Here is an 18,354-nt window from a genome sequence, read left to right on the forward strand (position 1 = left end):
AATCAGTTGACATTTCTGTCCCGCGCTGCGATACGATGCGCAGACTTTCCCCCACTACCTTGTTTAATGCTCAAGATGTTTGCCGGTATTTGTATACATATTTTTACGTGACCTTTTACATAGTTTTTATCCGTTATTTGGATTTCGCGTGTCACCTTTAAAAAAAGAGACTAGCGAGGCCATAGATTGTATATTTTTTATTGATTTTTTAGTTTAAATTATTTTATAAGGGGTCTCTGGAAAGATCTGGAAATTTTTCCCCATCTGATTATAAATGGGTTTATTTTAGCATGTGACTTTCTTTTTTTTTCGGAATTTTGATCTGTTTTTGCCATGTTTTGTAAATTTTTTTATAACTTTAGGTCTCTTTCCGTCATATTTTGTCATTTTTCATGTAAACTAACTTGTCATAAGTTGTCGAACATGGACACGCATTGGTTCTAGTTTGTATTTTATTGTTATATTTAGTGGTTCGGGTAAAAATAAATAAGTGTGACCCGTTTCGTCTAGGCGTATATTCCAGAAATTTAAAGTCAAGTATCATAAAGTAGCATTTCAATGAAATAAGTTTTGTTACAAAAAATATTTGTATGTATTGATAGAAATTATTATGAATAGCCTAGCTGTTAATAAACTCAGTAAATTGTACCTATGAAGATCACTGATTTTGAAGACATTGTAATGAAATGTGATATTGTAAAATTATTATTAAAAGTAAATAATAATATAAGGGTTTATTTATTTTATATCTTCTTAACTCTGGCACCAGACTTCAACGCTCCCTGGACCGATCTAGTAAATACCCGTACAGGTCTTCCAGGCGTAGGCTTGCCCAAGATTGGGGACAGTGGAGGCAGTTCTGCTAACCTTGACCTTTAGAAATGAAGAAGTAGTCATATTAAACAGATGTAATCATTGTTTTGCTAAAATAAAACCAGTGGCGCTACCACCGATCTTTGTCTTCTGTATCTGATAGGCAAGTAGGTGATCAGCCTTCTCACCCTGATACAAGTCAACTTTTTGGGTTTAATGTCGATTTCCTTAAAATTTCAAAAAATTTGGTGGATCCACGTCCTCAGGGATCGGGGTCAACTGCTCTAAGATGGATAATAAACGATTTTATTTTATTAAAAAAAACGACGCACAGAAAGAAACATCTTTTGGTGTAGAGCCAAGGTTCGAAATAAAACACATTACAAAATATCAATAAAACACATTACCATTCAACACATTTATTAGACACTGAAAACTAAGACAATATACCAAAATACATCTTTAATACTGATACAAATGTTTCTAAAAAAATATTTTTTGTTTGTGCGAAAATACGGCTAGTGATCTCATGACAAAATAATTCTATATTAACTATTATACATTCCAAATATATAAATGACTGTATATCTATAAAGTCACGCCTTATACTTGCGGTACGCTTGCAGTGACTACAACTTTATTGATGCGTGCACGCACATTTTTTTACAAAATTTTTCTTTTTTACAAAGTTTAGTGGGGCTTCATGCTTTTAAAATATTTTAATTACATAATACCATACAATTGTAGCGACACAATCATTACTAATTATCCCTTTCCGACAAAAATGGCTCGTCCGTTTTAATGGATCCGGATGATTCAATTACCTTAGCTAATGGCAAGATTAATATAAAAACCGCTTCATCAGGAATCTGGAATTTTACTTTGAACTTCGCTCACTCCAGCGACCTTCCGGTCCCTCAGATGAATCACCACTTCGCCACTTCCCAAGCCGAGATTCGAGTCTCGCAGGAGACACCCTTGCGCTTGAAAGAAAAGGTGTCCATTTCGGTCGCACTGCGCTCGTCAAACAGCTGAAGCTGATCTGACCAGTCAGGCCAACAACCAGGTTCCATCAAAAGCAAAATGGTCACTAGGGGCTTCGGATCAGACTTCTCCAGGATCCTTTTTTTAGGTCGGAGGAAATTCATCGTACTTCCTACATACAGCCATACAATGCTTATTCTTCTTTATGAGTCAAATTATTAAAAATCCTTCCTTAGTGGGTACAAATTTTAAGTATGCAAGCGTTTGCATTTTTAAATTTGTTTGATATTTGCGTCCATGTTATGGCCATTCTAGTCATCATAATCAACGACTACAAACAATTTGGTTCACACTTAACTAATTAATTTAATACACTATTTTGTTGTCAAAATCTACGACTGTATTTTGCCAGTCATAAAAATATATATTTGTTTAATTTTAAGCGTAAATAAGGAACTATTGTAACTCCCTTATAAGATATCGAAATTAAACGTTCCGATAATACGGCAATAAATGCTAAAATTAAATGAACATCAATCTGAGTATCATCTTAATATGTATATATATAAATTACGTGTTACGTTGTTTCTCCGCTATGGACTCCTAAACTACCGAACCGATATCAATCAAATTTGCACAGTGTGCAGTTTGATCTAACTTAAAAGATAGGATAGCTTACATCTCAATTTATACCCGCAATATTATTTTATTGCAAATATTTTATTTATTATTTGATACAATTCTAAGAGATGGCGCTGTGTTAAATGTACCAACCTTTCACATAAGTTCTCCTACCGTTTCCCTTGAATATTTTACTGCTGTGTAATATAACAAAAACCTTAACCACAGCAACGCTTGGCCGAGTCTACTAGAATTGTATATAATCTAATTTATAAATATCGCTTATACCGGGAAACAAAGCACGTAAAGCACTAGTAAATGTTTTTTTCATTTTTGACTTTCTTCGGTGTGTAATTCTACCAAATCATCATAATATTTAATGCGACACAGATTAAAATAAATAAAGAGTGGTAATAAATTATTACGACCTATAATTTCGTCTATATATACACGACCTATAATATACAATTACTGTGTCGTCCGTAATTATGTTAAACAGTGATAGCTTTCATTTGATACATAATATATTTGTATAATTAATGTACTGAGTATCCTAGTAATAATAGCATTACCACATTGTTTCCCAGGGCTAGCGATATGTATATTATTGCACTTACCTGTGACAACACCAGTTTTTAGTATCTATTATACTAAATGTCGAAGTGCGATTTGTTCATAATTATAACATGGAAAGTCTTAGGTAGGTAAAAATGTTTAACACGATTTAACAGAATCGGTAATCTCTTTTCATCACAGGGTCAAATCAATGTGACAGAATGAAACAGAGACTTCAGAAATATGAGTTTTTCTTCTTTTCATTGAACAAAGTAACGACTCAGATGCTATAGTTGTAGGAAGAAAGTTAGAAACTCGTATATTGAAGTCATTTGGGCCATTATGGTAAAGTAAACTTAAAGGATTCATCAGATTTTTCGGTCTTAATCTATTATAATTTTAACACTAACTATAAAAATATAATTACCTTAAAATACGAGACGTTACTTAATTAAACACAAACAAAAAGTAATTAGTTTCATAAACATCTCTTAGAAAACCTCGATCGGGTTTGATTGATTATATTTTTAAGAAGTATAACTTCAAAAAATGATGAATATACTTCTAACTAACTAACTTCAGGTTGTCGGTTTTCGCGACGGTGTGCGCGCGCATCGTAAAGTTTACTCTCATAATTTTTCCCTAACGCGCCAAAACAAGTATAATTATGAAAAATAACTTTTTACAAATAAGGGAGTTTATATGGAACAATATTCTGAATAGGTACAAAATTGACATTTAACACTATAATTGACTGTACCTTAACAAGCATTTAATGTACACTTATTTAATAAATACGCCTAACAGACACTGCGACAAGAGATTATACAGGGGCATAAATTATTGAGTAGATCAACGTTTTTGTCCAGAAATGTTGAACTATTTCCGAAAATACTATACATCTATAAAATCTTAATATATCTACATGATATACGGGTAAAGGTGTTTTATTTTCTTAAGATATTAGGAAAATATCTGATTATAACGACTTGTTTATCGAAGCATAAAATAGCCAAGTTTTGGCAATTCTTGTTTGTTTTCTTAAACATTTACAATATCAATAGTAAAAATATAATTTAATGAATAGTGTGCAATTACAACACTTATTTCTTCTCTTCTCTCTTAAAATCATGGAGCCTTGGGACAAACGCTTTTCATAGAACCAGTTAATTGAGTCACATGATCAAGAGCAACTGTTATTCTGGATTGTAGGTTACGTTAGCATAAAACCTTTTTTCTAAGACCTCTTTAGAGTAATTTGGAATAGAATATATATCTCAAGCAATGAAGTCTTTTTATTTGATCATCCTCGCCTTAAAATAAGCCAATTTAGTTGTACTACATACAAGGCGCTCCTATTTTAAATTCTTTTGTAATCATTCCAGAGTTTTCGTTGATTTGATCCTTCAAAATATAGCATAACACTTGATAACTCACTTTACAGTTGGCCATTTAGAATCTCTATATTGATCATTCAATCCAAAAATTAAAACTTTTTAAAAACTTCATTCTTGATTCAGTTATCAACTATAGACATTTAGTTCACTCACTCCGCTCTATGGTGAACACTTCCGTCTGTCATCGTTGATTCTTCCTCTCAAACGTCAAAAGCCAGGGTCCGTCAAGTGACGCGTCGATTTGACTCTGAGATTTGCCCTTCGTCTCAGGAAGAATGAAATAGATATATCCAGCCCCTATAAGAGTGATAGAGGAGCATATATAGTATGTGGCGTGGAGGCCAATAGAGAAGGCTATAGTTCCGTAATAGCGTAGCACGAAGAAGTTGCTCAGCCACATCCAGGTTATGAGGAAACTGGACGCTAAGCTTCGAACCTAAAAAATTATAAAGATATTAATTATACGCTTTTTTCTTAGGGTCCTTCAAGAAAAGAGCGTACAAATTTTTAAAAGGCCGGCAACGCACTCGCGAGCCCTCCAGCATCGAGAGTGTCCATGGGCCGCGGTATCACTTAACATTAGGTGACATTCGCTCATACGGTGTAAGGAAGCCGGCTGATATAAACACAAATAGTCGACGGCGTGTATCAGGCATAGAAAGTTGATTATCTACTTGCCTATTAGATTCTCAACTTATCATGAAACAGATAAATACATCTGAAGCCAAGACCTAAAAACGTTATAGCGCTGGCTATTTTTTGCTCCACCAAACGTGGCGTTTGGTGGTATATAAGTATTTGGTTTATTCATATACATATATGTAATAAGGTTTAAACAGACATGAAGCTCAGATAATGTTAAGTTATACCGCCTATAGACATTTCACATTGATTCGGAATATGAGGTAATATAGAAATAAAAAAAATATACTTACGTTTACATAAAACAACTCTGATATCAATACATAAGGCACTGATCCAAGGCCTATATTATATAAAAACAGTACCAAAGACAACATGACAACCGGCAGCCATATTGATATATCATCCTTCTCTATGGTTTGTTCAAATTTGACAGACCACTGCTCCTCTGTCTCGTTATAGTTCTCTGCTACTCTGTACCATGCTTTTGTGTCGTTCCCATATTTGAGTGAATCGTTGTAAATTGTCAAATTTTCTGGCAATTCTATCTTGTCTCTGATACTTTTATCTCTGGTGAACTTTTTGGTTAGGAAACGATGTTTATAGAACGTGTTCACTTGTAGATGTGGATCACAGTACACCCCTAAAACGGCTAAACAGAAAGCGATGCCGGAACACGACCATAAGAGGAGAGTCTGAAAATAATATAAATAAAATTCCTATTAAAAATTAGTACAATTTTGGGTTAGTGGTTTTAGCTTGCGACTCTCATCCCTGAGGTCGTAGGGTCGATTCCCGGCTGTGCACTTTTTTTATTGAAGACCACAGAAACAATGAACGATCTTTTACTGGTCGTGCATTCTAACAATCTGTAGGTGACCAAATTAGCTGTTTACGTTATGTCGTTTGATACGCGCAGGGTGTGGTCGAAAGGGATCTTTCGCTACCTGACTCGTGTTTCAACAAAAGCGAGGCGCGGCAAAAATTTGACCCTTTTCTGCGCGCAGCGGCTGAAGCGTTCGGATGTGCTCTCTTGAGATCACTTCGATATGCCTATAGCCTATGCGACAACACTGACAAAACTGTTCTTTTCAGAACACACTTGTATCTTACGCAAACGTACAACTGTTCTTTTCAGAACAATTTATTCGCGTATCAAACGACATAACGTAAACAGCTAATTTGGTTACCTACAAATCTATGAATGTCAAATTTAACTAGGTGATTGGTTTGGTAATAAAGAAAATCAAAACAAAACTTCTTTGATTTTTATCATATACGTATTTTTTTTTATAAAATTTCTAATCATAATTTATATTTTTGTTGAATAAATTCTATTTCTGATTTTTTAATTTTAAATGTTTCACTTCTATCTCAAATAAATCAGGTTCGTCAGCTAATAAGATGTAGAATAATCAGGCAAACGAAAATAACAGATGTGAAACGATAGTTGTTTTGTTTGAATTTTGTTGACAACATATGCCAGTGCTATACGATAAAAATAAAGAAGTCTAGTAAAAGATATGATGGCAAAGTTAAATTTTTCTTCTATATATATTCTTAGGCTTATAGTCAAAGTTTTTGCTAAGGCACTGATTTCGTGGACTTGACATTAAGCTAAGCCAGCACTCAGAGAGATTCTCAGTTTGCTCCATAAATACCGACTCTGACTAATCTTGAAAGTTAAGTGAATTGTGTACTTGACAGCGTGCACACACTCGCTCACACACAGCACACACATGCACACATACACACACATGCACACAAACACGCATTCATAGATTAAGTTAATTTAGATTTAGTTAAAGTTTGTTTAGATAAGGAAGTAGCGAGTCAACCCCAACACAAGGGTCTCTTGACTACTTACGGGGGTTGTCTCATACTCATTTATTGATGTAAAAATTTGAGAAACAATAAAAAAAATTATTATTTATTATTATTATTATTTAAAGTCTAAGCCAAGTATAAGTGCGCTCTATAGATCTTGGCCTTAGAGACTATAGTGCGGATAGAAAGAAGGCTAGCATTCTCGTCACTGCATTTTTCCTGGCATAAAAAACTGTGTACATTACCTTTCGTCCGACTTTATCAACAGTCACTGTAGCAACGGCTGCACCCAGTACCAACGCTGTGCCGCACAACATTGACCCAGCTTCAGATGACTCGAACAGTTTTCGTGGCAATGTCCTGTTCATTTTGCAAACGTAAATAATACAAATTTAATCAGTCAGTCAGTTAGTCAATCAGTCAGTCAGTTAGTTAATTGTATTAAATACTTTGTTTGTTTGTTCCCTTTTTTTTATATCTTTTTGTTATATAATGTATGTGGGTCAATCAACTTTTAAGTGTACATCAATGATAAATTTTATTTTTATAATTTTATTTGAATTTTTTTTATATTTTAACATTTTTCTTTAGATAATTATTTATATTTTAAGAATTTACATAGAGCAGAACGATTTATTTAAATAAAATAGTAAATTTGACTTCGAAATAGTCCCTTGGACAACTAACTAAATAGACTTCTGAACCATTTGAAATTCAGTATAATTGTGAATCGTCACTTTATTCTCACTTAATATAGGATGGATTTCAATTTGTCTTCCATAAATAACAGACGTGACTTTATTATTGAAGGAAAAAGTATTGCTCTATGCTGATTCTATCATTAAATGTCCTATGGGCAACCAAAATGTCCCACGGACAACGGTTTTGGTTGTCTAAGTGACTGGTTGTCCGAGTGACATTTATCAGTCTTTGCGCTTTCTGATAATAAATAAAGATATTTTGAATTACGTCTTACGCACAGTGAAAAATATAAATAAAATATAATATATATTTCACTTTTATTTACTATGATATATCAAATAACGTTTTTGTGCTGGTTGTCCGGTAGACACACAAAAAAGCCACGCACTTTTTCAAAACGCGCGCGACCGACTGACACCGCGGCAATGATGAAATCAAAATGACGGTTGGATGAGTGTTGTCAATAAATCGACTGACTTATTGTCAAGGCACTGATCATTTCATCTATGTTTCGGTTTCGGAACTTTTTTACCGTTGTCCGGTGGAAGTCGGAATAATAATATATAATAGGGACCAAAACGAACATGCAAAAAATTCGGTAAAATTATGAAACAAACAAAAATCTATATGCTAGCATCTTAGTGAACATTGTAATGAATAATTATGTACAAGCGTAATTAATTGCCATATAATATTTTTTGTATAAAGTAATGTTTCATTGTAAATAGCTACTGGGGGACAAATAAAAAACGCTACATCCAGATATTTTGTCACCTGGACAACCATTAAAATTCCAGTTTAATAGTGATTTATTTAAAAAAATTTACTCGTATGTTTGCTTAATAATGAGATAAATGCGACATATGCCAAAAAACCACTTAATTTTCTTTAGAACTGCGATTATTGGTCAGGGACAAAACAAAGTACTTACAGGACAAATAAAAGTTGATTGACCCATGTATCCCATCTGTGGCTATGTTCTCGGTGTATTTGTTTGCTATTATATGTATTTTGTGTTAGCTGTAGGAGTACAAAATAAATAAATAAAAATAATTAAAAATCGTGTGGCACTCAGGGACTGCCGCGATTTTTAGCAACTGATGCAAATATAATTATTTATTTATTTTTATGCGGTATTTTTTTAAGTTTTATCTTTGATAATAATTCAATCTACCACTCTACTACACTCAGACACCCTTATATAGTCCGTCTCAATCGAACGGGTACCAGCTGTACCGGCCGCGCTTGCTACGTCACCGATCAGTGTTAGGATTTTTTCGTTACGCAATTTCTTGATTCGGTCGCCGCGTTCAAAGCCCGCGATAAAATCTATGCAATAGCTTAATAATCCTGTGGTATTGGGATTTGACCTAAGATTAGAAAGAAGAAAGGGACTTTATTTGCTTAAACGTAGGTCTGACTCAGACAGACAAGACCCATCTTGCTGTGTATTTAAAAGTCCAACATAAGAAGTACCTAATATTAACATGCTTACTATATATAGATAATCTAAGTGAGACTTTCGATATTTCCAGTTCAGACTTACCCGTTATAAATGGAGAAATTATAAGCAGTTGTATTTAGTACTGGTATTTCATGAGCAGAATGTCGCAACACAGCAGCCGCAAAACTGTTGAAGGCGCCTGCACCGGTGCCGGCAGCCGCGCCGATTACCACGAAGCAAGATATAAGTGCACGACGCGAACGACGATGTGAGACTGAAGAATTTGACAAAATAGGATTAAAAAAACGTGTACTTATGTACACGCGTTAGAAGTTATACTTCTTTGGCGTAAAGATTAAAATCTTTCCAAAAAAAAATATTTTTCGTAGAAAAAACTAAACTGATTTGCACTATCTTTAACACTAACAATACATTCTCTTTCTGTTTTTCTGTCATTGTGATTCTGTTCTTATGTCACATACGATGTCATGTTTAAAGTACAGACAACTATTTCCTTTCCGACGGTTAAAAGTTTTAAACGTAGGCAGTGTTCATCACCTTGGAGCATTTTCTTTGTCATAACATGACGCGATAATAGATTTCATATGAAACCTCGTTCGACATTTTTACTATTTCTACATTTCAGCAAAGACAAATTTCAGTTGTCCTCAGTTGAAGGTAGTGAAAACAACTTTTAAATCTCGAAGGAAAAGCCGCATTGTGCTGTTTTATTGATTATTTATTTATTTAATTGATTATTGATTATTTATTTATATATTTATAGAATACATCATATGTAAATTTTATAAGTTGTATAATTTATTTGAATATTAACATTCATATTACTTACACAACTCCTTACAAGCTGACTTCTCCCCCTCAGTTCTCTTATCAGATTCTTGACTCTTCTTTAACATTGGTTGTGAAGTCTCAGACTCATATGACATTTCCCGTCGTGCATAATCCGACGTTCGTATCCTTACTTCCTGCTGCTCAATAACATCTGTCAAGTCTTCTCTGAAGTCTGAACCATCAAACCAGCACATCACTTTAGCCGCCTCCTGGAATCACTCGTTATTAGGTTTTAAATTTGTTACTTTTCAATTTAAAACCTATATTTAAAATTTTACCTGAATTTTCCCAACATTAATAAGAAAAGAAGGTGTTTCAGGCAGCCATAGTAAAGATATGAGCAGAAGTGCGGGTGCAATAGCCATTGACAAAGACAGCGCGTGCGCAGAAAGAAGACCGCCCGCGGAGTAGGCGAAGAGAATGCCGCAGCTGAAACATAAAGTGTTATAGAATATAATAGAAGTATACAGAAGTAAGAGACAAATTAAGGAAGAAAGGTTTAGTAAGATAAAGGAATTTGTTCTATTTCAAGATGTAAGTGCCATCGACATTTGAAACTCAAACTATTTTATTCATATACCTAACCAGGTACACTTATGACTGTCAACAGAAAAGATTTCGATGTTTTAAGAACGTCGACAAAAAGTTACATTTACTACTAGTTCGCTAGTCAAGGGCTTAGAGTGTGCAAGAAGAACTGGCAAGAAACACTCAAGTTTTGAGTCAACTGGAGCAAATCAATCCCAATTCAGTGTCTGATATACCTATTTTGCGTCATCAGCAATGCAATTTGCCAAACTCCTACATAATTTGTAGGAGGCTAGTTACGGTTTTGTAAATATTTTCTTATGCAAAAAAATGGAAATATTGAACAAAGAGCCTTCTAATTTTAATGGAGTTACATATTTCCTTTTAATATCAAACATTAAAAAAAAATGTGTTACTTTTATAAAAATATATTTTTTTATCGCTCCATTATTTCTTTTACCTCTTGTAAAGCAATTGTAGCATTACCTGCAAGCTAAAGCTGGCATAGCTGCAAGCCCTCTAGTTCTGGGGGCAATTTCAGCACAATACAGTGGGGCGAGGGCCAACGCACCCGCGCCGCCCGCCCCAGCAGCGACCCTAGCCGCCCAAACACCTCTGGCTCCACACCACGCTGCTAAAGACCAGCTGAACTGGAATTCATAGAGAGAAGCCTTACGTCACACTGTTACTTTAAAATAGTATGAAACGTTAGTCTGTATATTATAATGAGGACCTGGATGACCGAGCTTAGCTCGGTATTTTTTTTTATAAATCGTGTTTTTTGGAAATTGTATTTAAGTACGAATTACATACTAATAAAATTATGAAATATGAATATAATTATCGAATAAAGATAATTATAGATAACTTACACATAGCTATCGATTTCCATGCTACCTAGACCTAACTTTACGATGTCGAATTTAGGTGTTGGTGTGCGCGCGCATCGTAAATTCACTCTTTTCATTTTTCTCCGTCGCACCAAGAGAATAACATATAATAAAATAGTTTTAGTTTTTACCTACTTCTTGTTTATTACAGTCTGGTAAATCATTAACATACCTAAACATAAAACCTTTAAGTAAAAAAAAACACTTACAATAAAACTAAGTCCTATAAAAAACGCGCCAGCCTTTCTTCCCTTCACATCAGCTAGTACTGCGAACATCGGTGCAGCAGGCAGAGCCACCAGGCAGGGTAGAGCTGCAAGCCAGGCACCGCCTGTCAGGGCCTCGTTCCCCAGAACCCCAGACACCCAGCCCGTGCTGCAGCCATGCGTGAAGCATGACAGATTATCTAAAAGCAGTGAACTGGTTAATTAGTATGCTTATTTTAGCATTCCACCCCTATTTTGTGCCCTTGAGTGTATAAAGTTGCTTTTCTGCAAAGTTATTTTTAATATAATCTGCATCATGAGCATGTGGAGTGGGGCTACACACATCCATACATACATCCGTTCACTTTCACACACACACAACCCAGCCGAATTAGGCATTACTTAGTTAAATGTATTTAATATTTTTTTTTGGCTGTCTACTTAAGTGTGAACCTTTTTGTGTATAATAAGTATTCTATCTTTAGTGTAGTTTGTTTGTGTATATGATTTATGCTAGCTTTAGGATTATGCAATAAATAGATATTATATTATAAAGAGTAATTTAAATTTGTAATATACAAACTGTCACGAATCATTTATAGATTTTTGAATTAAAATTAACAGAATATAACAGATAGAAGTCGTGCTTTTCTTTTTTTTTTTAAGCCTTTTGGCTTTTATCTTTTTATTAAATTATATATAAAAACAGAAAACAAGCATTAAAAGACAAAGTTACATTTAAAAGAAAAACAAAAGAATAAATTTAAAAAAAGCAACAAGCAATACTAAGAATTTATTAATAACTACTACTTAAAGAAAAACTACTGCTTAAAAAAAAAATATTTTTTTATTATCTGCGTAATTCGTAGTCTGTCAAACTGCGGCAAGTTTCGCCCTTTTCAGCCGATACACACTGTATGTCGTTTCCAAGAGGCCTGAAGCTAGGTGGTTAACGTATTTGTGAAGTCTCATTTTGTATAGCACGGTTGATCCTTTAATGTCTTCCTCGACAGTGGCAATTCCCAATGCGATTATATTTCGCAGTGTTTTGTTTTGAAGCCGCAGCAGGATTTCAATATTAGAGCGGCTTGCTGACCTCTACAGCTGTATATATGTATGGAGAATGAATTGTCAATCGCGTGATCGGTAAATCAGTTGCTGTTTTTTTTTATAGAACAGGGGGCAAACGGGCAGGAGACTCACCTGATGTTAAGTGATACCGCCACCCATGGACACTCTCAATACCAGAGGGCTCGCGAGTGCGCTGCCGGCCTTTTAAGAATTGGTACGCTCTTTTCTTGAAGGACCCTAAGTCGAATATATATCGGTATCTGTACTTTTGACGAAAGCCTTCGAGATGGCTTTGATAGTGAACGTTGTTGCTTCGAAGCATTAATCCCATCATCCACTCGCACTCAATAATTGTCCGCAGAAATTTTTGTCAGTTTCATTATAATATTAAAATAAAAAGCTTCGTAATTTTGTAGAGATAACATCGTGAATATAGTGTGGCTGTATTAATTTCGATATGCAATGGTATCGAATTGACCTTTCATACTCACGGGACTTCGAAGCGTCATATTGATAAGGCCTGAATATTTTGTACTCATTTTATGGAGATAAATTATTTATATATTTTTTAACGAAATGCTCATACATAATAAAAGCAATAACCTGTATATAATGAACGATGTATATTTAGGTATAACGATAGATAAATGTAGTTGGAAATCACACATTGAAAAATTACAGAACAAAATAGACAGTTTTGTGTTTTGTGTTAAAACGACTCAGGGAAACTGTTAACCATACTACGGTATTAGCTGCTTATCATGGATATGTTTCGTCTATAATAAGATATGGAACTATAATTTGGGAAAATTCAGTCGAAGTGATTAGAGTATTTAAGGCTCAAAAAAAATGTATTAGAGCAATTTGTGGAGCAAACTGTATTGATAGTTGCGTACCTTTATTTAAGAAGCTCAAAATTTTATCTCTTCTGATCTGTACGATACAGATAATATAAGAATTGACTTTAACTAATAATGTAAAATGTAAATTAAGATAAATTTGCGCGCCACTGTGTGGGAGAGAATATGCGAACCACTTTAACATTTTGTACCACATTCTTGCAATAAATAAAGTATTATTATACATAATACATTACATCAGCTAGGATTAAGTTGACTCTTAGTGGATGGTACCAGTGACAGCAGAGCCTTCCTCGCTTAACGAATAAGTATCGCAATACATCGAGGAAATGCTGCCAGCGTTAAAGGTAGAGTGCCACAGGGACCAAACTTTTTATATTTTTTATAGAACAGGGGGCAAACGGGCAGGAGGCTCACCTGATGTTAAGGGATACCGCCGCTCATGGACACTCTCAATGCCAGAGGGCTCGCGAGTGTTTATTTTAATATTATTACTAGCTGCCCCCAGGAACTTCGTTTCTTCTTAATGCCTAGCCTACTTTTTAGTACAAACCAACATGGAAGATTTTGCTATGCTACCCCAGAGACTCTTTTCGTTTCTCTTTTTAGATTGTCTTGTAAATTTTTCTCTATATGAACCTCAGAGTTCATGTCATAAGCTTTTAAATAACAAATAAAAAAATAAGGGTTAAATGAAAAGGGTTGAAAATTAAGGGTTGTATGTATTTTTGTTTGCCGTATTATAAAATAAAAACAAAAAATTGTCAAAAAATTTAATAAAAAATGTATTGGACTGTACACCCTTTATCGCTTAGGGGAAATTATTCGAAAGATTGTAACAGACTTACTGAATAAGCATACTAAATTTCATAACAGTCGAGCCGTTTCGGAGGAATATAGGAACTGACATTGTGACACGATAATTTTACATATATAGAGAATATATATATAATATATTGTAAAACAATTCCAAATTCCTATACTTTGGTAACACAGACACGTCTAAATAATTAAATATAGTATTAGATAGTAGTCTTCGTAGGTTGAACTTCTAATACTGAGTTTCTGTTAAACAGAGTACGACTCACTGCTACATACACTTCAAGAAATTTCACACAAGTAGAAACTAGAAGAAGGAGAATCACTTCTTCTGACCTAAAAGATGAATCCTTAACCTGACTACTGATTGGTGCGAAGTCCCCAGAGACTTGTCGAGAAGTTAGGACGTTAAGTATATATCCTTGGTTGAAATTACTTTGTTAGCGCGTTTCAGAGTATGACGTTATCACAGTGATACATTGTAGGACGATTCGTTTATTGTTTTATAATTTATTATTTTGTTTAATTATTAACAATGTCAAGTATTTATAATATACACAATCATCATAAAATTATTAATCATTAATTCTGATAAACGAGCGAGGTCTGGATATCCATAGTAACTCCCCTTATGCTTTAAAATCGATTTTCGTTTAGTTTTTTGTACCTCTTTGTATTTATTACATTTGCCTTTAAGTTCTTCTCAAATTATCGTATAGTATAGTAAAATATGTATTGGTGTGCTATGCGTTGTGCTTTTACCAAACAGAAATAAGGAACTTATCATTGTCTGATCTATGACTACAGATATAAATAAACATACACATAATAAAAAAGTTAGTACTCACACACTGAAGACGCTATAATTCTTCTCACTGAGCCACGCCATCGTTTTGAAGCAGACCTCTCTATTCGATTCCTGAAACAAAAAGAAACTATGTTATTAGTCAATAATGATCAATTATATTTACTTTGAAGGTCGTCAATTAATAGTAACATACTTCTCTTATCATCCTTAAAACTGACGTGCTCGATTTTTTTTTCTTAAATTCGACCCTTATGTACGACCTTGTTTACCTAGATTTGAACTCAAAGCTTTAGGTTAAGGACAGTATCTCAAAGGAACGAATAATACAAGAATTTTAAAAACGAAGTTGTCAGATATTAATCTTCGATTATAATTAAAAGTTTCATATTTTATAAATGTATTTAAAACACTGTTTTTTTTTGGTTAGCATATCGCATTGCATTTACACACTCTCCATAAAAGCCTCAGCTAGCATCTGAATACTGGGTGTTGACATATCAGTTTTGCGGTCATTTGGAAGAAAAGGCTAAGTTAACCTCTAAGAAGCTTGGTGTGCTCAGCAAGGCGAGACGGTACTTTACCCCGGTCCATCGCTTGCAACTCTATGAAGCGCAAATTTGGCCGTACATACTATACCTTTAGTATTTATCTCAACTACTAATCTGTTTTCATAAGAGTTAACACAATTTGATAGACACAATAAAAGCTCTATCTGTTTAAGAACTGGCAGTGAACTCTCCGCCACTCTTCTTAATCGCCAAGTTTTTTTACACAATGTTTGTAAGGAGCTATAGTCATTAGAATCATTTAACGTCTTATATCTTTTTTTGACGTTCATAAGTGTACATTATGTTACCTATATGAATAAATGATTTTTGATTTGATTCATTGATATTTCAGACGGGTCATATGTATTTATAACTGACTGTGAACTCGTACAATACAAACTCTAAATAAATAAGCCGTAAAATCAATATTTTTAAAAAGTAGGTCGTCTATTTCAAACACCATGAATCGTGGTCACCGAGCGTAGTTAGCTCAGACGGAAGAGCTGCATAGAATTAGCATTTCACCTCATTAATATTGCATGAACGAAATATAATAGGTTTGTTAATAACGTTGGCTAGTCAGTTACATAATGTATGGAGTGTATGAAAACTATCGTTTCTGAGTGTGTGTCATTATTTCGGATGATCTATGGCAGGAAAGTATTTAATTAAACCTGACCCAGCGAATTTCTTACGTCCGTACAGTCAATGAGAATCGTGTTATAGATAAGATGAACTTAATGTGCTTTGATTTGTTGTATATTTAAGTACCTTAATAAATTTCCAACGCTGGCAGCGTTAAAGGTAACAAAGTTTTTAAATTTGTTTAACTATCTATTACTTATTATTATAACTATGTGTTTAATGTAAAAATCTTCAAATCTTATGTGTGTTATATTCATACTATTTTTATTTATATCAGTCAAATGAGGTTGTATAGGAAAAAGAAGAATAAAATCAGGTTCGACGTTTAGTTTTAAGGATAATTATTCATTTGATGATATTTGGAGCCGGATAAATGGGTTTGGGTTAAAAAAAACATTAAACACTGTGTAAGTTACGAAGATTGTAAATATTGTATATGGAAATAGATTAATTTTCAAGATCTATCGACAATAATTCGACTCGAATCAAAAGATTCTTCAATTTGACGTTTACCGTCGTCGCGACGGTATGAACATTGTGAAAATGTTTGACAGTTACGAAACCTATCTAAAACTTCTCGTAAAGTGATTGAATAGTGCTAAGTATCGTTACAAGAGATTAGAGACCTGTCCTGGCTTAGATTTATGTATGACTATGTGTCTGAAAAATGTATCTACTTTGACATATGGAGTCATACTTATCTCTAAGATTTTAAATCCATAGGTATTAACAATTATTGCAGATTGTTGGCAAAGTGGCCTCAGCGTGCTACTATTCTTGAAGCCGTACGTTCGATCCCCAGCTGTGCACTAACGGATTTGTTTTGTTTGTTTGTTTGTGTTTTACCAGTTTTTTCCGCGTACCAAGCGGTCTCACCTTAAATAACACTTGGTTGTGGAAGAAATAATAACTAGTTAGAACTGATGCATAATATAAGAGTAAATTTAAGATGGAGAAAACGAATCTCTTACGGTCCCGACATAACTCAGTCAGTTAAATTACCTGTCTATTCTAGTACGTAATTCTGACAGTAAACATCACATTTATATAACATTAAATAAAACTAATAATTGTTTCATTCTGGTTTTGTTAATTTTTACTCCTAGATTAAATGCTTCCTGTTTAACATATCTTTATAACAAAGTTTTTATTTTTCAAAGAAATAGGCCACGCTATAACATGTCCCTTCATCATTAATTCAGTCACACGTGACGATCGAACCGATAAAGTGGCGCTAAATAAATAAAATACCTTCAACTTCCCCAGAGTTGAAACGCCATATGTCTAACTCCAACTGTCGCCGTGAGCTGATTTTAGACTAAAACATGAAGTATTGGAATCATTAAGGACCAAAATTACCACGTACCGAGTGAAAGACAAACGTAGACATGTGTGTCTAAGGCAGACAAAAATTCATTTATTTGAACTGAAACCTTCGTATGTGTATAGGTTTTCATACGTTATACAATTTACGTATACAACTTAAAGGTACAGAATGCGACTTATTTCATTTAGAAAGTATAAACATATTATTCCTAACGACTCGTACATCTACCAAATTTTATCATAAAGGCGTAATAATCCAATAGACTTAAAGTAAATGTTCATTCATGAAATAGAATTTTGTATTTCAAAGGCTTTATTGCAGAACCAGCCCTCTTGGGAACTTATTAAAATAAGCTACAGTTTTTTCAACCTTGTGGGACACAGTTATCACTGTAATTACATTCGGGTATTATAGTTTTTTTAGTAGAATTAATTTACCACATGAAAGAGGAAAGTATGGAAAAATAATCTCTGAATCCGCCCATATATAAGTAAAATTTCCAGAAGGCTTGCGAGTAAGAATTCTTACCTTTTAAGAATTTTTCTGTTTTTTATACATAATTTGCTAATCTATGTAATCTGTTTTGGCTTTCTGTATTGTATAATAATATGTATTTAGTAAGCTGTTAGATTACTTATAATTAAATAAATAAGATTGGGCTCTTTTGTCGAAGGACTCGAAGTCGAATTGGGTCGGAAATAATTCAGTGGGCAGATAGTGATGGTGCACTACCAAACATGCCGTGAGAAATAATAGTTGTGTAATGATGGACGTCGAGGTGATACGGATAAAAAACAGCACGTTTATAACCAAAG

At 33.9% G+C, this 18,354-nt stretch overlaps 1 protein-coding gene across 1 annotated transcript in view; it reads right to left on the reverse strand.

Annotated features, from left to right (window-relative positions):
- Positions 1 to 3,293: 3,293 nt before the first annotated feature.
- The window catches only part of LOC110999484 (facilitated trehalose transporter Tret1-like), a 39,677-nt gene continuing 24,616 nt past the window's right edge, over positions 3,294 to 18,354 (reverse strand). Inside the window, exons 2-10 of the mRNA XM_022268547.2 lie at positions 15,060 to 15,130; positions 11,465 to 11,661; positions 10,852 to 11,015; positions 10,116 to 10,266; positions 9,836 to 10,046; positions 9,088 to 9,259; positions 7,085 to 7,199; positions 5,306 to 5,707; positions 3,294 to 4,806 (exon numbers count right to left, since the gene is read on the reverse strand). Of these exons, the coding sequence (XP_022124239.2) occupies positions 4,552 to 4,806; positions 5,306 to 5,707; positions 7,085 to 7,199; positions 9,088 to 9,259; positions 9,836 to 10,046; positions 10,116 to 10,266; positions 10,852 to 11,015; positions 11,465 to 11,661; positions 15,060 to 15,130 (1,738 nt within the window). The 3' untranslated portion in view covers positions 3,294 to 4,551. The remainder of the gene's footprint in view (positions 4,807 to 5,305; positions 5,708 to 7,084; positions 7,200 to 9,087; positions 9,260 to 9,835; positions 10,047 to 10,115; positions 10,267 to 10,851; positions 11,016 to 11,464; positions 11,662 to 15,059; positions 15,131 to 18,354) is intronic.

The sequence above is a fragment of the Pieris rapae genome, chromosome 20, assembly GCF_905147795.1.
Source record: "Pieris rapae chromosome 20, ilPieRapa1.1, whole genome shotgun sequence".
Taxonomy (NCBI): domain Eukaryota; kingdom Metazoa; phylum Arthropoda; class Insecta; order Lepidoptera; family Pieridae; genus Pieris; species Pieris rapae.